General features: G+C 48.0%; 5 protein-coding genes across 5 annotated transcripts; 3 read left to right on the forward strand and 2 right to left on the reverse strand.

Moving 5' to 3' along the window:
• Positions 1 to 151: 151 nt before the first annotated feature.
• BC939DRAFT_435520 (uncharacterized protein) lies at positions 152 to 3,751 on the forward strand. Its single transcript, XM_051553504.1, has 9 exons — positions 152 to 456; positions 608 to 738; positions 1,116 to 1,248; positions 1,454 to 1,848; positions 1,936 to 2,050; positions 2,168 to 2,289; positions 2,423 to 2,667; positions 2,796 to 3,201; positions 3,318 to 3,751. Exons 1-9 carry the CDS (start codon positions 327 to 329, stop codon positions 3,537 to 3,539), a joined length of 1,899 nt encoding a protein of 632 aa, XP_051417586.1. The 5' UTR covers positions 152 to 326; the 3' UTR covers positions 3,540 to 3,751.
• Positions 3,752 to 3,884: 133 nt separating this feature from the next.
• On the reverse strand, positions 3,885 to 9,335 carry BC939DRAFT_435523 (uncharacterized protein). The gene is made up of 11 exons (XM_051553505.1): positions 8,838 to 9,335; positions 8,198 to 8,318; positions 7,979 to 8,108; positions 7,813 to 7,890; positions 7,157 to 7,714; positions 6,914 to 7,055; positions 6,310 to 6,833; positions 5,972 to 6,166; positions 5,536 to 5,858; positions 4,053 to 5,447; positions 3,885 to 3,965 (listed from the first exon to the last, which is right to left on the reverse strand). The coding sequence occupies exons 1-11, from the start codon at positions 8,935 to 8,937 to the stop codon at positions 3,953 to 3,955; spliced, it is 3,579 nt and encodes a 1,192-aa protein (XP_051417587.1). The 5' UTR covers positions 8,938 to 9,335; the 3' UTR covers positions 3,885 to 3,952.
• Positions 9,336 to 10,452: 1,117 nt separating this feature from the next.
• Positions 10,453 to 10,816, reverse strand: BC939DRAFT_498524 (uncharacterized protein; the record flags this gene model as incomplete). Its single annotated transcript, XM_051559825.1, has 2 exons — positions 10,453 to 10,512; positions 10,592 to 10,816. The coding sequence occupies 2 exons, from the start codon at positions 10,814 to 10,816 to the stop codon at positions 10,453 to 10,455; spliced, it is 285 nt and encodes a 94-aa protein (XP_051417588.1).
• Positions 10,817 to 11,584: 768 nt separating this feature from the next.
• On the forward strand, positions 11,585 to 14,919 carry BC939DRAFT_435529 (Sodium/calcium exchanger protein-domain-containing protein). Its single transcript, XM_051553506.1, has 9 exons — positions 11,585 to 11,946; positions 12,072 to 12,212; positions 12,303 to 12,360; positions 12,446 to 12,495; positions 12,576 to 12,681; positions 12,768 to 13,886; positions 13,974 to 14,224; positions 14,346 to 14,442; positions 14,512 to 14,919. Exons 1-9 carry the CDS (start codon positions 11,794 to 11,796, stop codon positions 14,769 to 14,771), a joined length of 2,235 nt encoding a protein of 744 aa, XP_051417589.1. The 5' UTR covers positions 11,585 to 11,793; the 3' UTR covers positions 14,772 to 14,919.
• BC939DRAFT_405691 (phosphatidyl serine synthase-domain-containing protein) lies at positions 14,901 to 17,320 on the forward strand. Its single transcript, XM_051552833.1, has 8 exons — positions 14,901 to 15,342; positions 15,480 to 15,579; positions 15,682 to 15,832; positions 15,934 to 16,044; positions 16,200 to 16,367; positions 16,469 to 16,702; positions 16,791 to 16,936; positions 17,045 to 17,320. Exons 1-8 carry the CDS (start codon positions 15,129 to 15,131, stop codon positions 17,271 to 17,273), a joined length of 1,353 nt encoding a protein of 450 aa, XP_051417590.1. The 5' UTR covers positions 14,901 to 15,128; the 3' UTR covers positions 17,274 to 17,320.
• The last annotated feature ends 88 nt before the right edge of the window (positions 17,321 to 17,408 follow it).

Genomic DNA, 17,408 nt, shown 5'->3' on the forward strand with positions numbered 1-17,408 from the left:
AGCAGGAAAGTAGCCAGCCAATGAAAGCAGGGCACAGTCCAGTGGGGAAAGAGAGCTGAGCGCAGAGGGAAAGAGGGGGACGGACGGACGCAGACGCGCCATCAAAACGAAAACTCGTTCGAATCCATCGGTTTCATTCCTCTTTTCCTCTCTTTTTTTTTTCTTCTCCTTCATTCCTCATTCCCCATTCTTTATTCCCTCCCACCCGCACCTTTGTTTGATCCTCGACTCCACGACTGCGCTAACTCCCCCCCTCTCTCTCCCGGTTCCTAGCCCACAGTCACCACTTCTTTCACTGCTTCTCTTCCCTCTTTCAAGTCGGAGACATGAACGGAGTCCAGACAGCGAGCGAGGCCATGACGGCTTCCTTCTCCGCACCGCCTTTCGAGGTCAGCGACCCTTGGGGCGCCACCACCCCCCGAGGTCTCAATCCTCTGGACCTGAGCACCATTCTCTGTAAGCTTATGCAATATCCAATTTTTTTTTGTTTTTGTTCTGTTCTATCTTACTTTCGTGATCAATGCATGCGTTTGTCGCTATGGTAAGTCGTGTGAAGCTCATAGAGTTTTAACAAATCCTACTTTCCTTTCTTCCTTTCTTCGTGAAGCGGGGTTGCCGTTGCCAGAGATCTACACGACGGCGTTTGATCTGGCACAACCCGTGGGCGGGAAAATCACCGTCCTGGCATTGAACAAGATCCTGGGTGTTAGCGGTCTACCCCCGGCCACCGTCGATAAGGTACTTTTTTTTTTTTTTTTTTTTGTGTGGTGGATTTAATAGTTCCATTTTGTGGAAAAACTTGACGAAAATGGGAAGAGGAAAATGGGAAGTGGAAGTCGAAGGAAAAGATGTGCAAAGCACGAGGAAGAGGATGATGATGATTTCATGCAACGGAAAACGGTGATAAGTAGACGCAGGGGTAAAGGGAAGCGGGGCGAAAAGCATGAAGGGAAGGAAAATTCCTTTTGGGAAAATGTCTCCCGTAATGATAATAAAGTGCGCAATGGAGGGTTGGTCTATCGGTTATTAATTCATTATTATTGCTATTGGTATTATACAACTCTAACAATCCTGTTGCTGCGTGGTAAAAAAAAAAAATACATTTGCTGGTGTAGATTCTGAATATCGTGGTGGCACCCACGCGATCGAGAATCACGAAGGGAGAGTGCAGTGTCACCCTGGCGCTCGTGGCCATGGCTCAGAAGAACATGGATCTTACCATCGAGAATTTGACAGCTCATCGCGAAGGTAAGAAGAGCCGGGAAAAAAAAATACATAAAGAAACAGGACCATTGAAAAACAACAGCAATAATAACAACAACACACGGGAGCAAAAGAGAAGCGGGATCTACATGTGCTGAAAAACGTCAAGATATGCAATACGCTAAAAAAAACTCTCATCCCGTGCGCCTTTATATTTCTTATGGTCAATGCGTATTGAACTGAATCCTAGACCTTCCGATCCCTCATCTGCCTGGTCTGGAGCTCATCGATTTTGAGAGCGTCAACGAACCCGATATCTATTCAGCGTCGTCTTCGCTGCCGAGAGTGCATCATCCGGTCCATGTAGGGAGCAGTGTCTCGGATCCCTGGAGGTATTCGACCATTTCAACTACGACGGCTTCGAAGCTCAGCAGCATCGGTAATGGAGGGTATCCCCCAGCACCATCATTCTTGGCTTCGCCACCGATCTCGTCCCCAGAAGTGCCGCAGAGCGTGGACCCGGAGGCGACACGGAAGGAAATGTACCAGTGGTTCTTGAATGTGGATACGATTGGGATTAGTTTTGCGCCGGAGAAGGAGGGTGTGTTCTTGTTCAAGCATACGAATTATATTGTCGAGTCTAAGGTGAGCTCCGGGAGATCTCTTCGGGAATGAAGGGCTGTCTCAAACGATTGTGCTAACTTTTTAAATTTTTACTTGCACTTGCGATAGAATCGACAAACAACAGTTATTAGGCGTTACAGCGACTTTTGGTGGATGCTGGAGGTGCTTGCAAAGAGGTTTCCGTTCAGGATTCTTCCTAACCTTCCACCAAAACGGCTAGGCGGTGTGTTGCTCATTCACTGCTTTTTATTGTATGCTTGTATGCTTCTCGCTTATGTCCTATATTTCTCATTCATATCCTGTCGCTCTCTTTTTGTTGTTGTTGTATCGAATGTTTTAGTGGCGGATGAGGTATTCTTGGAGCGGAGACTGCGTGGACTCACTCGATTCATGAATGCATTGGTCAGGCATCCAGTCTTGAGGAACGATCCACTCGTCGTATCGTTCTTAACAGAGCCAGTGGTAAGCGAGCACTTTTTTTTGTACTGTCTTGACGACTTTGTACCATGGATATAAACATGTGCATGTTATATTCTTTCTTTTTTGATGCGCTAACGCGATGGCGGTGGGGTATCGTATCTTTTGATCGGACTAGGAGCTGGCGCTGTGGAGGAAAAATGTGGTGATTTCGACAGAGGACGAGTTCACGACACGACTTCCGATTTCGGATGCGTTTGCGAAGCAGATTCCGGGGACACTCGATCTGGAACTGGAGAGCATTAAGCGGCGACTGCCAGCGTCGATCGAGTACTATCGTAGTATGGTGCATGTCCTGGACAGGATCCAGAAGCGAACGGAGGCTAGTGCGGCCGATTATACCCGATTCAGTCTTGCACTGAAGTAAGTGTCGTTTTTCTACTCGCTCTTTTTGCTTGTATGAGTATGAAAAGGAAAAGGGGAGGGAAAATTGAAAAGGGTTATATACATTTACTAACTCCTGCTCCTTTTGCTATCTATGTATTTTGCAGTGCACTGGCAGATTGCGAGAGAAAGTGCCATATCGAAGACTGCTACAACTGCGCACAGTTGGCTCAAGGTTACGGCAAGATCAGCTCCCATATCAATCAGACCTCACACTTACTGGAAGATCAGGCGCGGACGACACATCGGGCGATGGTCGAGAATCTGAAGAGACATCGGGATCTGTTGGTGTCGACGCAGGAACTGTTACAGAGGCGAGATCGGTCACGGGAGGGCAATGCGGCCGAGATGTTGAAGAAGCGAATCGCGTCGAATGAGGCGAAACTGAAGACGTTGAGGAACTCGGCAGCGTCGGCTGCAGGGGCGTCAGGCAATGGAGCAGCAGGCGGGGACTCATCCTCGGCGGGAGTATATGATGCGCAGATCGAGAAGATCACGAATAACATCAACTCTGTAAGGATCAATAAGATGGTGCTCAGCTGTAAAGAAGATATGCTCTTGCTTGTTTTTGAACTGCTTGCTAACACGGACCTTTATTATTTTTGTTTTGGAACATGATGGACACGCAGGACCACGAAGAGCTCAGGGTCCAGAACCAGCGGGCGATTTTGCTGCAGCACACACTGTGGATGGAAATCACGTACTACCACAAGAGCCATGCCCAGATCGCAAGCATGTACCAGACCTTTGTGCACGGACAGATGAAGACCAGTCAGAGTCTCTTTGACAACTGGAAGGCGCTCTCGCCCGTCGTGCACGACTTGCCCATGGAGGTCAACGGATTCAACTGAGGATTCTAAACCTGAACTTGCAGGCAAAAGATATACAACATCAACATACCATACCATTTCGCATACCTCTGCGTTCAACCCGCGACATTTGACATCTTTCAACAATCTGCCCGCCCTCATCTCCCTCCTACGACATAGCTTTGCTTCTTACCACCCCGCGCCAACACACACATACACGCACTCACACACTCTTGTAGCATTTTTCTTTCACGTTTTCAATAAAGAAAAAGTTTTTGCTTGATATTATTTTTGAGTTTATTATTTGTTTTTGTGTGGGTAACTAGGTCTTAGTGTGGTATTCTTTCTTACAAGTGCGTTTTGAAGGTTCGCGCTTTTTTTTTTTTTTTTTTTTTTTTTTTTTTTTTTTTGGATTTATCGGTATATCGACCGGGCTGGTCGAACACTTTTTCTATTTAGACATAGAATCTATGCACAGTAAAGGAAGGAACAGTTTTTGTTAGAATCTTGATCGTGTCCAAAAAAAAAAAGAGATCTCCAACGACAGATACTTACTTCTTGTTGACGAGGAAGAGCAACAGATTGACGTTGACCTTGGCCATATTATCAAAGAGACTCATGATCTGGATATTATTGAACTGGCACTGCAACAGATCCTCGAGTCGCAATTCCATACTCGTCACCGGCATGCGGACCATCATGATGGATGCCTCGGCCTCGATCTGGAACAGACCCGGCTCATCACAGGAGATCGTGAGCGAGATCTGTGAATACTGCTTTGGTGATACGCCCTCGAGGTTCAAGAGCACACCCTTCTCGAACAGCTTCTGAGCCGTGTACTTGAACGAACCAAACTGGGGCAACCTGCCATGTCGCTGCAGGTTCCGGATATGGAAGTACTGCTTCGTGAACGGCATCACGTATCGCTGCTTCTTGCCCTTCTTCGTCGTGATGTTCGTCATGCACGACTCGACGTAATCGTGGTAGGATTTGATCTGGTTCTCGAGGTAAAGCTTCTTCTCGTTCAAATTCGACAGCGTTTGCTTGACCCGGTTCAGCTCCGCCGCACGCTGGATCCGTCGACGGTGCTTCGTCCGGATATCGACTGCGATCGCGCTGATCATATCCTGATACCCGTTCTTGCGCGTCACCTTGCCCGTCGACTCGAGCTGCAGGATTCCGTCGATCGCGTGCTGCTTCAGCTCAATGAACCGCATCGCGTTCATGTCTGCCATCATGTTGTTCGTCGTGTTCCTCAAACGGTCGTCGATCGATGATCCTGACGCGTTGTTGATCCGGCGTTGATGGTGTTGTTGTCTGTTCAACTCTGTCGCCTTCAGCTCCTCCCATGCTTGCTCCTCATGGATCGTCACCCTTCTCTCCAGGATCTCCATCAAGTTCTTTCCGGACTGGATACGAATAATCGCCAGGATATATCGCTTCGTCTCCACAAACAGGTGCTTCAAATCCATGTCTGGATCATCCAAGTTCGCCGTGAACCGGTTCTGGAGTGTCAGGCACACTTCTCCATGACCCTGTGAGTGCTCCTCATATCCCGATGGTGGGTTTCCGAGCTCTGAAAGGATGACCCTCAAGGGATCGTCCATCTCCGGTGCCAGGACGTCGATCCTACTGGCCAGCATCGCGTGCATGTTGAAGATCTCGTAGGGCGAGATATAGACCGTTGGACGGATCGTGTTCACCTGGTCCACATACTCGTTGACCTCGAACTGCTTCTCAGGCTCCACGACCTCGACAACGCTCTTGAAGTACTTGGCGAAACGGGCGCCAGCATAACCGACGTACTCGTTCAGGGGCTTGAGATACACATTGTCGTCCGAGAACAGCTTGCCGACAGAGATCTGATTCAGCATTTTGGAGATCTCAGCCAAGTTCTTTCGCTGCATCGGGTTGACCACTCCTTCAATAACATCGAATCCCTCGGGTGCACTAAATTAAGAAGAAAACGTAAAAATTAGTCCACTTTCCTTAGCAAACTTCTTTGGTAATAAAAAATAATCAGCATCGAATTACTTACACAATAGCAGGGTTGAGGTATCGGTAGTAGATCAGGTTGCCGACAGCTTTGGTGATGTTCTCCTCGGGCTCATGTGGGAACTTTGAGCGGAGCGCATCTCCGACCTCCTTGGCAATGTATCGAATACCATAAGGCATCCTGGGCAAGCTCTCCAAAATGGCATCCAAGAACATTTCAGTCCTGAGACGGAGCTCCTGCAAATGACGGATGAATGTCGTGCGGGTCTCTGGGTCGTTCAGGGCTTCCGTATGATCGATGTGGAGAGGGCGCTCCGAGGGACGTCCTGTCCTCAATTCTTCGTTGTTGATGCTGGCTTTGTAGATCTATTGAGCGAATAGCATAGACCATATAGAGTGAGTGAGTGAGTGAATGATTTTTTTTTTTTCCCGAGAAGTAAGTGTGGATCATTAATATCATGAGGACGACGATGCCTTACCATAAGAGGGTCACTCTCGAGATCCAAAAAGTCATCCTCCAGAACTTGTCGAACGAGGGGCCCCAAGAGGTCGCGGAGGTATCTGCGTTCCTTGGCACCACGGACGTAGATCATGACCATCTTGACAAACATAAAGTTACCGCGCATAAAGTCGTTCACATTCAAGATCTCGCCAACTTCCTCGAAAATGGATTGCTAAAGATGAAAATGGAGATAGAGATGGAAAACGAAAAAAAAAAAAAAAAAAAAACAAAAAAAAAATAGGTATTGCGTTAGGCACTTGTTTGAGGTAAATGAACCAAGGAAAGTCATGCCAGTAGCTCTGTCATGTTCTCTACCTTGAACAGCTTGAGCAAGAGGTATTCTTCACGCGAGTTCTGAGCATATCCAAACAAGGTCAAGACGACGCCCTCGATCTGCTTCTTGATGCGATCCGTGAACAAGCCGGTCTTGGACATCATAAAGAACAGCTTGCTAAAGTACGCGGGCTGAGTCTGCAGCAAATAGAACAGCTGCTGGTACAGCACCAGGCGATCACGACTCTCACGATCCAGCGACTTGAGCGTGTACGGGTTATTGGTCGCAGAGGCCGGCATCGACAACCGGCGCTGTGCCTTCTTCTTGGTCAAGGAGGAGGTCGTCTTAATGACCTCGTCCAGTGTGATGTGGTTCTGCACCAGAAGCGCAATCTTGATATCCAGCTCGTTCAATTGCGCGTCCGACTGCGTGTTCTCACGAATCCTCCGGACTACCAGCTGACGCAGGTTCTCGAGCTCCAGTTCTTCCTCGAAATCAAAGTCGCTGTCATTCAAGAGGTGCAAGAATGTCTTGAGCGTTGTGATTGGTGGACTCGCTCCCGTGGCTACAAAATTCATTTAAAAAAAAAATAATAAGTATTCCATATAGCGGAGACCAAACATTTCGAAAGAAAATATTACATACTCAGACTTCTGTAAGCCTCTCCCGCAGCCTTAGCTCGGAAGAGACTCTGCATCTTGACGATAGTATTGACATTGGCTTTGTAATAATTCTGTCGGTCTTGATACTTTTTGCGCTGAAGGAATCCACGAAGGTGCGCTTGAATCTACGAATGAATGAAAATAAAAAAAAAGGGGGTAAGATACTCGGTAGACAGGTAGACAGATAATGTCATCATGCATACAGAAATGAAAAGGATGAACTTACGGTGACGACCTGCGGTTCAAACGCCCGAAGTTGTTGTACTCGATGCCAAAAACGCCGCCGCACCAGTTCTCCACGGCTCTGTGCCTGCACCTTGATCAGGAACTCTTCCATCTGGTAGTGAAGATTGCGTCGCTCCAAGAACCGCTTGCGCTCCAGCGCACCCCTGAACAGCTGTTGACAGCGAACGATTGAGTCCGTATTGTTGGCCCAGAATAAATCACGCAGCTCCTGATTTGAGAGTAGCGTTTCTGGCTCCTCCTCCTCCTCCTCCTCTTCCTCTTCAGGAATGACCTCTGCAATGGCCATCTCGGGTCCATTCAGCTCCTTGGCGAGTGCTGATCCAACGTTTCCGAAACTGGGCAAGGAGATTCCAGCTGCGTCCAGTCCCTGGCGTGTGGCGTGGATTTCTGCGTCCGTGAACTGAAGTTCTCCGACCAAGTTCTTGATGTTGGGAGCCATGCCCTTGTTGGCGAGCATGTGACTGAGGGCATGGATGCAGTAGATGACCTTTGGGATGTTCTTTTTGTCGTACAGATCTGTCAGCTCGAAGATGAAGATCTATGTGGACCATTTGTGGACCATTTGTGGGCTAGTTAGTTGGCTGGCCGGTTGCGACATTTCCATGCAATGCAAATGTGAAAAAATAGACTACTTGCCTCTGGTAGCTTAATATTTCGCATGGCCTTGAATATACAGTTGATGTTGTCAGAGTGTTTGTATTGTAGTACAGGGTGCTATGACATAATGCGCGGTAAGAAATCAGACTCAGGAACTAGCTCAAAAATGCCATGCTTGTGCTCGAAATGACCCATGAAAACATACCTCAAAGATCTTTTTTACAGATGGGGGATCAAAGAAGCGTGCGAGCTTGGCAAGGACAACACCGTTGCGAAGACTCTCCTCCAGCGTTGTGATTGCGTCGATTTCTTCATTGATACAGGCCTCAATCCATCTATGGTCACATAGAAGGAATGCTTTGTGAGTAAAAATGGTGCCCGAAATCGAACGCATCCATGTCGTTTTCGGTCCGTTTGGTCTTACTCTTTTGCTTCACCGATATGGCACAGATAGTCGTATGCTTGCACTTGTTTGCGAGACTGGTCCATCCAACGGCCTCCTCGTACACCATCTTCTCGTGTCAGTCGGATGCGACCCTTCATACCTAGGGACAAGCGAACAAAGCAATGCGCGGCGCAGTTCCATGTCAGTAAATGACGTTCCGGCCAGTTCGTAACATCTCTGCTATTCGCCCCTGCTGTCTGTAGCTCCACCACCACTACCACCCGTCCGTGACCAAAGCATCTCCTTATTTTTCTGCAATAGGGGTGTTTTTGTACTGTTTTGTTGTAGACAAAAGGTCATCTGGCCACATGCCCGATTTTAGAAAGCACCAGCAACACGATGAAGTGCAATAATATAGGGATGAACAGCGACAAAGGGGGAAGGGAACTATGACAGTATTTCGTTCCCTTGCAACAACCTTTGACTGATTTGTTCGATCTCATCCTTGCTTCGATCATTATCGATATCCATTGCTGAATCTTTGGCGTCCCATTCTGATGTTGAGTCCGGAAGCAATGGGATTGTCCTCAAATCCATGTAGCCCCCAGGAACGCAGAGCTCCGGTACCCATGATTGACTGCCTTCACGCCGCTAAAAACGAAATCGACCGAGTTCTTACCTGTTACGTCCTCTGTATCTCCAGCCAGGGTCAGGTCGGCAATTGACGAGACGGAGATCAGGGTCGACATGGGTCTGAGCTCCCTCGCGTTCGACAGCATGGTTGCTTGTCCTTGTGTACAAAGTCAGTGGGGCGAGGTGCTGAGCAGGTCGTGATAATGTTGTAATAAACCGGGTTTCGACTATATTGGTCGATTGTTTCCTCGTTGTATGATATTCCAGAGGTGGTTCCTTGAAGAGTCGGTCCTTTGCGGGCTTGCTTCCTTTGTAATGAAGAAGACAGAAGAGTGCGGATATAAAGAAGAGAAAAAAAGGCCGCTTAGATCTTATATCATTAAAGGCGTCCAAGTTGCGTCTTTTTTTCGAAAGCGGGGTAAAGTAGAAGAAAGGTGCTTTCAAGCGGGGAAGAAGAGAAGGAGTGAGGGAAAGAAGACAAGGAGGTTGGTGAGTGGATGAGAAAGAAAGACGAAAGACGGAAAACGAAAGGCGAAAGAAGAGAGGAGGTAGAACGAGAAGAAGCCCGGGGTGCTAATTGTTCCCATGTCATTTATGGTCGTGGCGTGCCCTGTCCCTGAAAAAGGGGGTGACTGAAGATGTCACCCGTCCCACGCTCTTTTTCTCCGCAAATCGATGATGCAAGTATTGCGGTGCAGGGCTCAGACCAGTGACATCCATGCAAGAGCATTTTGCACTGTAGCCCGTGCCAGTGGTAGTGTGGTATAGTGTATGCGGCGCACAGGGAGAGGCCCTTTGGGGGAATCAACAAAGAATGGGACTAACCCGCCAACATGTTTGTCTGCACTTACAACGGACGAGGGGCGGTATGGACACCACACTTTGTTGCAGGGTGTGGTGTGTCCTTACTGATGTCAATGGGGTATACGGAGAGGTCTCTTCGCCAAGAAGCGGTCGGGCCGGAGAGGGTGACAGGAATTACAGGAACATGAATAAGAATGAGGAAGAGAATCGAAAGGAGAAGAGATATGTTCGCCCATACCCATGGCATCCAGTGAAGCAGTGGAAGCGAAGGGAGTGGAGGGAAGTCCCAAGATGAGTGTCGTGTGTATGCATGCATATGTGCTGGTGCAGGCTGTAATGGCGACTGGACATCACTCACATCCACAGTCAAAATGGTGCGTTTGCGACCGTGTTGGAACCGGGAGCTGGCGTCTTTTCCCATCCCTTTCTTTGATATCGGGGCGAAACGCGACAGAGGCATCAAACAATGTTTTTTTTTTATCGACGCCAGATCCCTAGGCGTATACCAACATTTATTCCTTCGCTTTGCATACAGCAGGCGCTCCGATAGCGCGGCAATGGGCGCAGTAATGCAAGGGCATGCGGCCATTTTGCCACATGGCATGCTTGCCTTCAAAAACCGTTACAGCCTAAAGTGCGTTACAGCCATTCCCTGACAGTTGAGATTGCTATTGGTTGCTTGAGGTATGTTGCAGAAGTGTCCTGCAGGGCTGAGAGCAATATGCAAGCGATGCTTGTCGTAAGTCGTCTTCTACAAAGAACGAGTGACGGCTTGCGGTGGCGGGATGACATAGACGGATGCATCGTTCCAGGTCATATCCATGTCCCTGCTGCTGAGCGCACCATGAAAGTCAGTTTCAGGGTCGGAAAACCGAAGCCATGGTCTTGCGTGCCTGCGTCACTTGGTAATGGTAAGCCTGCGAGTAGAGTGTTATTTATCATACAGCCTTGATGATCGCTGGAGAGTAGAACATGTGCGCACTAAAAAGCACTTACAAGAAACGTTGCGATAAAGCCAATGACAAGGCCAATAAGGGCTAATAAAAAGAGGTAGCCGATGCTTAGGAACCCGCCAGAGAGGCCAAACGCACCGGCACCGATAATAAGGATCGTGACAACAGCCATTATCACGGCGCTTTCCCGCTTGAAGTAGGATTTTGGTCCGCTTCCGTAATTCAGCAGGAAAGCCTGCCTCTTTTTGATTTTTCTAGATGTCAACATGGATGTCAAAAAAAAAAAAAAAAAAAAAAAAAAAAAAAAAAAAACGAGTGTTAAACAACGGCAAGTATGTAAGGCAGAATGCGAGTGAAGAAGATGAGCGTTAAAGACAAGACAGAGTGGGGGCTGGAGATCACAGCAACAAAGAGCTCAAGGATATCATGAACGACCCAAGCTGCAGCGCAGGCACCAGCTACCTCAGATGACCGGAGGCTAGAGATGTTTATTCACTTGCTGGATTCTAGGTATGGCATTCCTATTGAGCAGTATTCAACGGCGGGCTGTTAGAGGCCAGAACGTCGTAGGATCGATTTGGAAGCCCATTTATTTTTGACGCCTGGCTCGTTCGAAGTCACAAACACAGCCCTAGGTATCCTCTGGGAAAGAGAAAGAGAGAGACAGAGCCTGGTGTGTAATTGCAATTACAAGGCCGAGTGAGGAAATGGCGAAACGATGTTCCTGGAGGGTTTTTCGAAATAGTTCATATATTTCATGGAGAGCTTTGTGACACAAGCTAGTGGAAGATATCCCGGGAGAGGAGCGGTATGCATTGGGTTCTCGGCAGATCCTCGTATTAGGGGCCGAGAGAGAGAGGAGCGATCCATGTGGATGGGATGGATGAGCAAGTGTGCATGAGAGCATTTCGACTGCAAGTCGTGCGCCAACTTTTTCCATTTATGGCAGCCACCTTGCAGCGGAACAAAGAAACAGATCGGCCAAAAGGAAAAAAAAGGGAGTGAGTGCATGCTGTCTCAACCGGCCTCACTCGCAGACAGCCAGCCCGAGACACGACGTCGTCTTTGAAAATAGCTGCTGGCACAAAAGTCTGCCATCCTCTTTTGTCTCTACACCGCCGTCTTTTCGACTCCACCTCTCTCTTTCTCTCTCTCCATCCAGTCATATCTATCCTCCTCCTCCCCCTTCTCGCGCCGTTTCTGACCTCATCTACCGCTACTACCGTCCATCTTCCCTCTCTTGTCATGGCCAGCGAAGCACGGCCGTTTTACGTCCTCATCACCCTCTTTGCTTTTGTCCACATCGTCACCCATCTATGGCCAAAACATCACTCGCGACCCCCTGGCGGAATCGCTGCTCATCTGTTCAAGCGGGCTGATCCTGCCGACGGGTCTCAGGTACAATTAATGTCCAAATGCCCACTGGATCACTTTAGTCGACTAAATGCGATAGTGGTCTTTGACATGACTATTAATATATACTTCTTCCCTCTAACCCATTGATCTATGCATCCATTCCATAGTGCGAAGATGTGTGGAGCCATAGCGACCACTGCGCATACGTACAAGGATTTTGCGCTGACTACCATGCCGGGTTGATCAACTACCTTCACTTTTACTTTTGCGACCTGAGCGCACTGCACACACTCGCCTGCATCCTCTTGGTAACTCCATCATAATTCTATGTTCTATTCAGAGCGCTATGTAAGAATTTCTTAAGTGCATTCCTGACCCTACATTGCCTTTTGTGCTAGGCTATATGGATGGTGTTTCTGTTTGCGCTGGTCGGCATTGCAGCATCGGATTTCTTTTGTAGGCTGGCCTCACTGTCTATTCCTGAAGCCAGTTGAGTGTGAAAGGAATGCTCTGTCCATCTGACATTTTTTGTGTAACATAGGCCCCAACCTCAATACCATCGCCAAAAAACTCCATTTGTCCGAGAGCATGGTAAGAGCATTTATATTTTGAGCCGTGGCCTGGCACTACTGTATTACGGTATCCTCACTGACATCTCTGATGATACTTAGACAGGTGTAACGTTCCTTGCCTTTGGTAACGCGTCGCCGGACATCTTTAGCACCTTCTCTGCATTTGGTGCTGGTAGCGAGACGCTGGCCGTGGGCGAAGTTGTCGGTAATTTCTCTTGTTCAACCCGAACCATGGTCGCTTTAAATATGTTCGTACGCCCTTGACTAACACGATGATACTCGCTCCTGTAGGCGCGGCTTCATTTATCTCGTCCGTCGTTATTGGATCCATGACCATCGCGAGGCCCTTTAAAGTGAGCCCTGCGCCGTTCTTCCGGGACACCATATTCTTCACAGGTTGCATTTTATTCACATTATACATGGTTTTGTCCAAAAGGATCACATTTGTCCAGAGTGTGATCCTTATCGCGGCCTATATCTCCTATGTCATAATCGTCGTGTTCGGTAATTTGAAGAACGCACGCCTTACCCAACAATCGCTGGCAGGTCCAGAGGTCGATGCTACGGTGGAACAGAATGATGCTGAAAGTGCTCACTCTTCGAAACGCGACGACGAGATTGGTTCTATCGAAAATGTTCGCGGTCAAATGGCCCAAGATCTCGACGCTGGCCTCGAGTCTGATACCCACATGATGGCAATGTCTCCTCCTTCTAATATCGTGGCACCATTCAATCCAAGCTACAACTCAAAGTCTTCAGCTAGACGCTGTCCCGCAATCCTAATTGAACAGGCTCAACCACCCGTAAGCCTAGTCATGACACAGAATAAGCGAAAGGGATATATTGCTGTCCGCAGGGAGAGTGCCGATGTGATTCACGTATTAAAGCCGTCGCAGGGTGACGACCCGAACCACGACCCAAGCTATACCCAGTTTCAACAGGCCCTGCTCCATCACTCTTTGATTCTGCCTGATCGCAGTGACCCGTCGAACAGACCAAGGAGTCCTATCTTTCAAGTACCACCAGGCGGGTCTTTCCAAGACAACATTCCAGTGGTTTCACGCAGACGACGGTGCACATTATTCTTCAACGAATGGTTCATGCCCGTATACTTTCCAACACTACTAGCGTGGAATGAAAAGTCGTGGATCCTCAAGATCCTCGCCGTAGGGTCTATCCCTATCGTGTTCATGTTGACCCTGACCTTGCCTGTGGTCAATATCTCTGAGGATAACACGCGAGATGCTGACATTCCTCGCGTACAACATGCCCAAGACGAATCAAGGTCGTCCGAGGACACATTAGGCAGCAATCAGAGCATCGAAGAAAGAGCGTACAATGGCTGGTGCCGAGTGGCGACAATGGTCCAAATGATCGCCGCACCAGTCTTCATCACAGCAGCTATTACTAGTAAGGAACTGGCATTTAAAAGCCCATTATGGCAGCTTAATTTTTATTCATGATAACATTAACAGATTCAAATGCTTTGTTATCTAGGTGCAGCTGGTAAGAGTCCAGTGATCGTCCTTGCCGCCTTTGGCGTTGGAGTTATCATGTCAGTATTGCTCTTTTTCTTCAGTACGGAAGAGAAGCCGCCTCGATTCTATGAGGCCCTGGCGTTCCTCGGTTTTCTGGTGGCCATGGCATGGATTTTTGTCGTAGCGAATGAAGTCGTTGGGATTCTACAGGCGTTTGGCATGATCTTGGGCATCAGTGATGCGATCCTTGGGCTGACAGTGTTTGCCATGGTAAGGCTATCAATTGCGGCCGTTGTATCGTCCATTCGAGAAGAAAGTTAGAGCAACTGGGAACTGAGAGATGTTCGTTCAACTTATTATTGTTTTCTTTTGCGGTCTCAACGGATCATAGGGAAATAGCCTGGGAGATCTCGTTGCCAATATCACAATCGCGAAGATGGGTTTCCCTCGCATGGCGTTCTCGGCCTGCTTTGGCGGCCCCCTTCTTAGTAAGTATCAAAAGTCCATAGTTCAATGCGTCCCTTTGATGACTTGTGCACTAACAAAATTATGTTCAGACATGCTGCTGGGTGTAGGGATTAGTGGCACATATGTAACTCTGACCACAGGGTCGCCGATTACCCTAGACGTCTCTCCCACGCTCCTGGTGTCCCTAGGAGGGGTGCTGGTATCGATGCTGGGAACGATGGTGGTGGTGCCGAGATGCGGATATATGCTGTGTCGGTGGTGGGGCTTCATCCTGGTGGGTGTGTACGTCGTTTGCATGGTCACGAACGTTGTCCTCGAGGTCAGGATGACCGCAGGATCCTTGCACTGAGCAACCCCTCGTCCTTGTAAACAAAGATGCTTGTTGCTATTTGGCTCAACAAATCAATCAACCAAATCAACCGCGGGGTTGTACATATAGCCTGCTTCTAGTTTAAATAATAAATAGAATAGGCCTTATGGCACTTCGATCAACCAAAGCGCGCATCTCTTCCTCCTTTCTTTCTTCCTGTTTCCATTCGATCCTCTTACCGCCCCCTTTGCAGGAAAGACAGCGAGTTGCAATAGTCCGTCTGTCCATCGCATCCGCATCAGCCAACGAACGATCTCTTTAATTCCCAGGGCAACATTACCAATACAGAGCAGCCATACATTTTTCGGTGGCACAGAGTGCAAACACGCAGAAAAGATGGCCAAGGATCAACTCAATTTCTCTGGTTCACACGATGAAGACATCGTCCATCGCTCAGTCTTGAAGACAAGGCAGGCATCCGCCTCATCCTCATTCTCACTCGCATCAGACTCCTCGATCGATGAGAACAGGCCCGAGTGGTTCACCAAGGATACCTCGGTGCAGTTCCAAAAGACACCTGCAGAGCAAGATCCTGCCGTTGGGTTCGTCTGTAAGCAATTGCCCTATTTTCGGCATCAACCCAATGCGTGGCTCTAAGGATAAAAGGGAGCAGGAAGAAAGAGCAGGCATGCTAATTAGGATCCGACGCTTGGTTAACGGGTCCTTTTTTATTTTTATTTTTTACAGATACGCCGAGAACGCTGACCATTCTCGGAGCCATGCTTCTTGGTCTTGTCTACGTGGCTATGACTCCTGACATTGACGATACGAGCGCGAATGTGAAGATGTAGGTGTCATGGGGTCATTTCCGAGCATCAAAAGGACCTCTAGGAGTCGCCCTGGATCCTCTTGCCTCGGTTCTAACCTTCTCGTTTTCTTGCGTGATTAGTGGTTTACTGGCTGCGATAGGGTCATTTTGTGTATTTGGAATGCTCCAGTTCCGCGACAGTCTCCTTTTGAGACCTCATCCAGCGCTTTGGCGTGTTGTCTTGTCGCTGGGCGTTGTCTACCAGCTCTTCCTTGTCTTTCTTCTCTTCCAGGTATGATCCTTCTGTACATTCTTTTGGTTCCATAATCCGATCGTCCTCATAACACATACGAAAGCACGTAATCTGACAACTTCTGCCTCATTAACACTTAGAACAAACACGATGCGAGGTTATATTTCAAGTATCTGGATCCTTCCCTTGGCGTACCCTTGCCCGAAAAGTCTTATGGTGGCGCCTGTGAACTGACCTGGGACAACTTCGTGGTATGTTCAGGGTCTTTATTGACTGGTTGATAAGTTTTTGGTCATACGGATCATTTTATTTTTCTGCTTTAATACCTCGGAAAAACACAAAAAAATCTGACATTGGATCCTGGGATACATCGCACGTTCCCGCTTTCTTGATATTTGTTTGATAGAGCCAAGTATTTGACGAGTTCGTGGTGGCCCATACCCTTGGCTGGTTCTGCAAGGCCCTGATCTTGCGCGACTACACGTTTTGCTGGATTTTGTCAGTGATGTTTGAAGTCATGGAATACTCGCTCTCGCATCAGCTCAACAACTTTGACGAGTGTTGGTGGGATCACGTAAGTCTTGGGCTATTCGGATGCGTATCTGCTTGAAACATTTGTTTCCCTCAAGCTATTTGATGCTAATAACATTGACAACTGTCAAACCTATTTCATAGTGGATCTTGGATGTGTTGGTCTGTAACTGGCTGGGCATGTATCTCGGCGTCAAGACCTGCGAGTACTTTGAGATGAAGCAGTACTCGTGGCAAGGACTCGCAGAAATCCCGACACTCAAAGGAAAGATGAGGCGGACGATGGCTCAGTTCACTCCAAAGTCGTGGACAAAGTTCGAATGGAACTCCACAAAAAACTTTAAGAGCTACTGCACTGTTCTCTTCCTCCTTACCATGGTAGGCAGACGTGCGACCGATCTTCCCATTGAAACATGGTTAGTCAAGTTAGACGGTACTAACATGTCGTTATTACACTGACTTTTAGTTCCTGATCTGCGAGCTGAACGCGTTTTATCTCAAGACACTGCTCTGGCTGCCTCCAGCTCACCCTATCAACATTATCCGCATATTTGCGTACTTTATGTTTGGAATCCCCGGAGTGCGCGAGGCATACCAATATTTCCACGACGAGTACGTGTCCACACCAGCCAATGGTGCTTTTATATATATTGATATCGACGCTATACAATTAGATCCCAATGAAATGCTCATAAGAATATCTTTTGTATATCTTTATAGCAATTGCAAGCGCATTGGACCACAGGCATGGCTCTTGATCGGCAGTATCGCCACCGAGGTCTTGATCGTATTCAAGTTTGGCCAGGGAGAGTTCCCCAACCCTGCACCCAAGGAGGTCATCTACTTCTGGACTGTCTTCTTGACGATTATTACCCTCTTCCCAATCTACAAGTTCTTTCTCTTGCCACGGTACCAGGACAAGAGCAAAGTAAAGGCCAAGCTGCAATAGATCGGTTGGCACAGCAATTTTTCAAATAAAAGACAGTCGCATTTGTGTTTTGATTCATTGGCTTGCGCCACAAAAAAAAAAAAAGCACACCAAATTTTATTCAGCGAAGGTGTTCTTTTCAATAACGACCCTCTG

Source organism: Gamsiella multidivaricata, assembly GCF_025024155.1.
Source record: "Gamsiella multidivaricata strain RSA 2152 chromosome Unknown BC939scaffold_2, whole genome shotgun sequence".
Taxonomy (NCBI): domain Eukaryota; kingdom Fungi; phylum Mortierellomycota; class Mortierellomycetes; order Mortierellales; family Mortierellaceae; genus Gamsiella; species Gamsiella multidivaricata.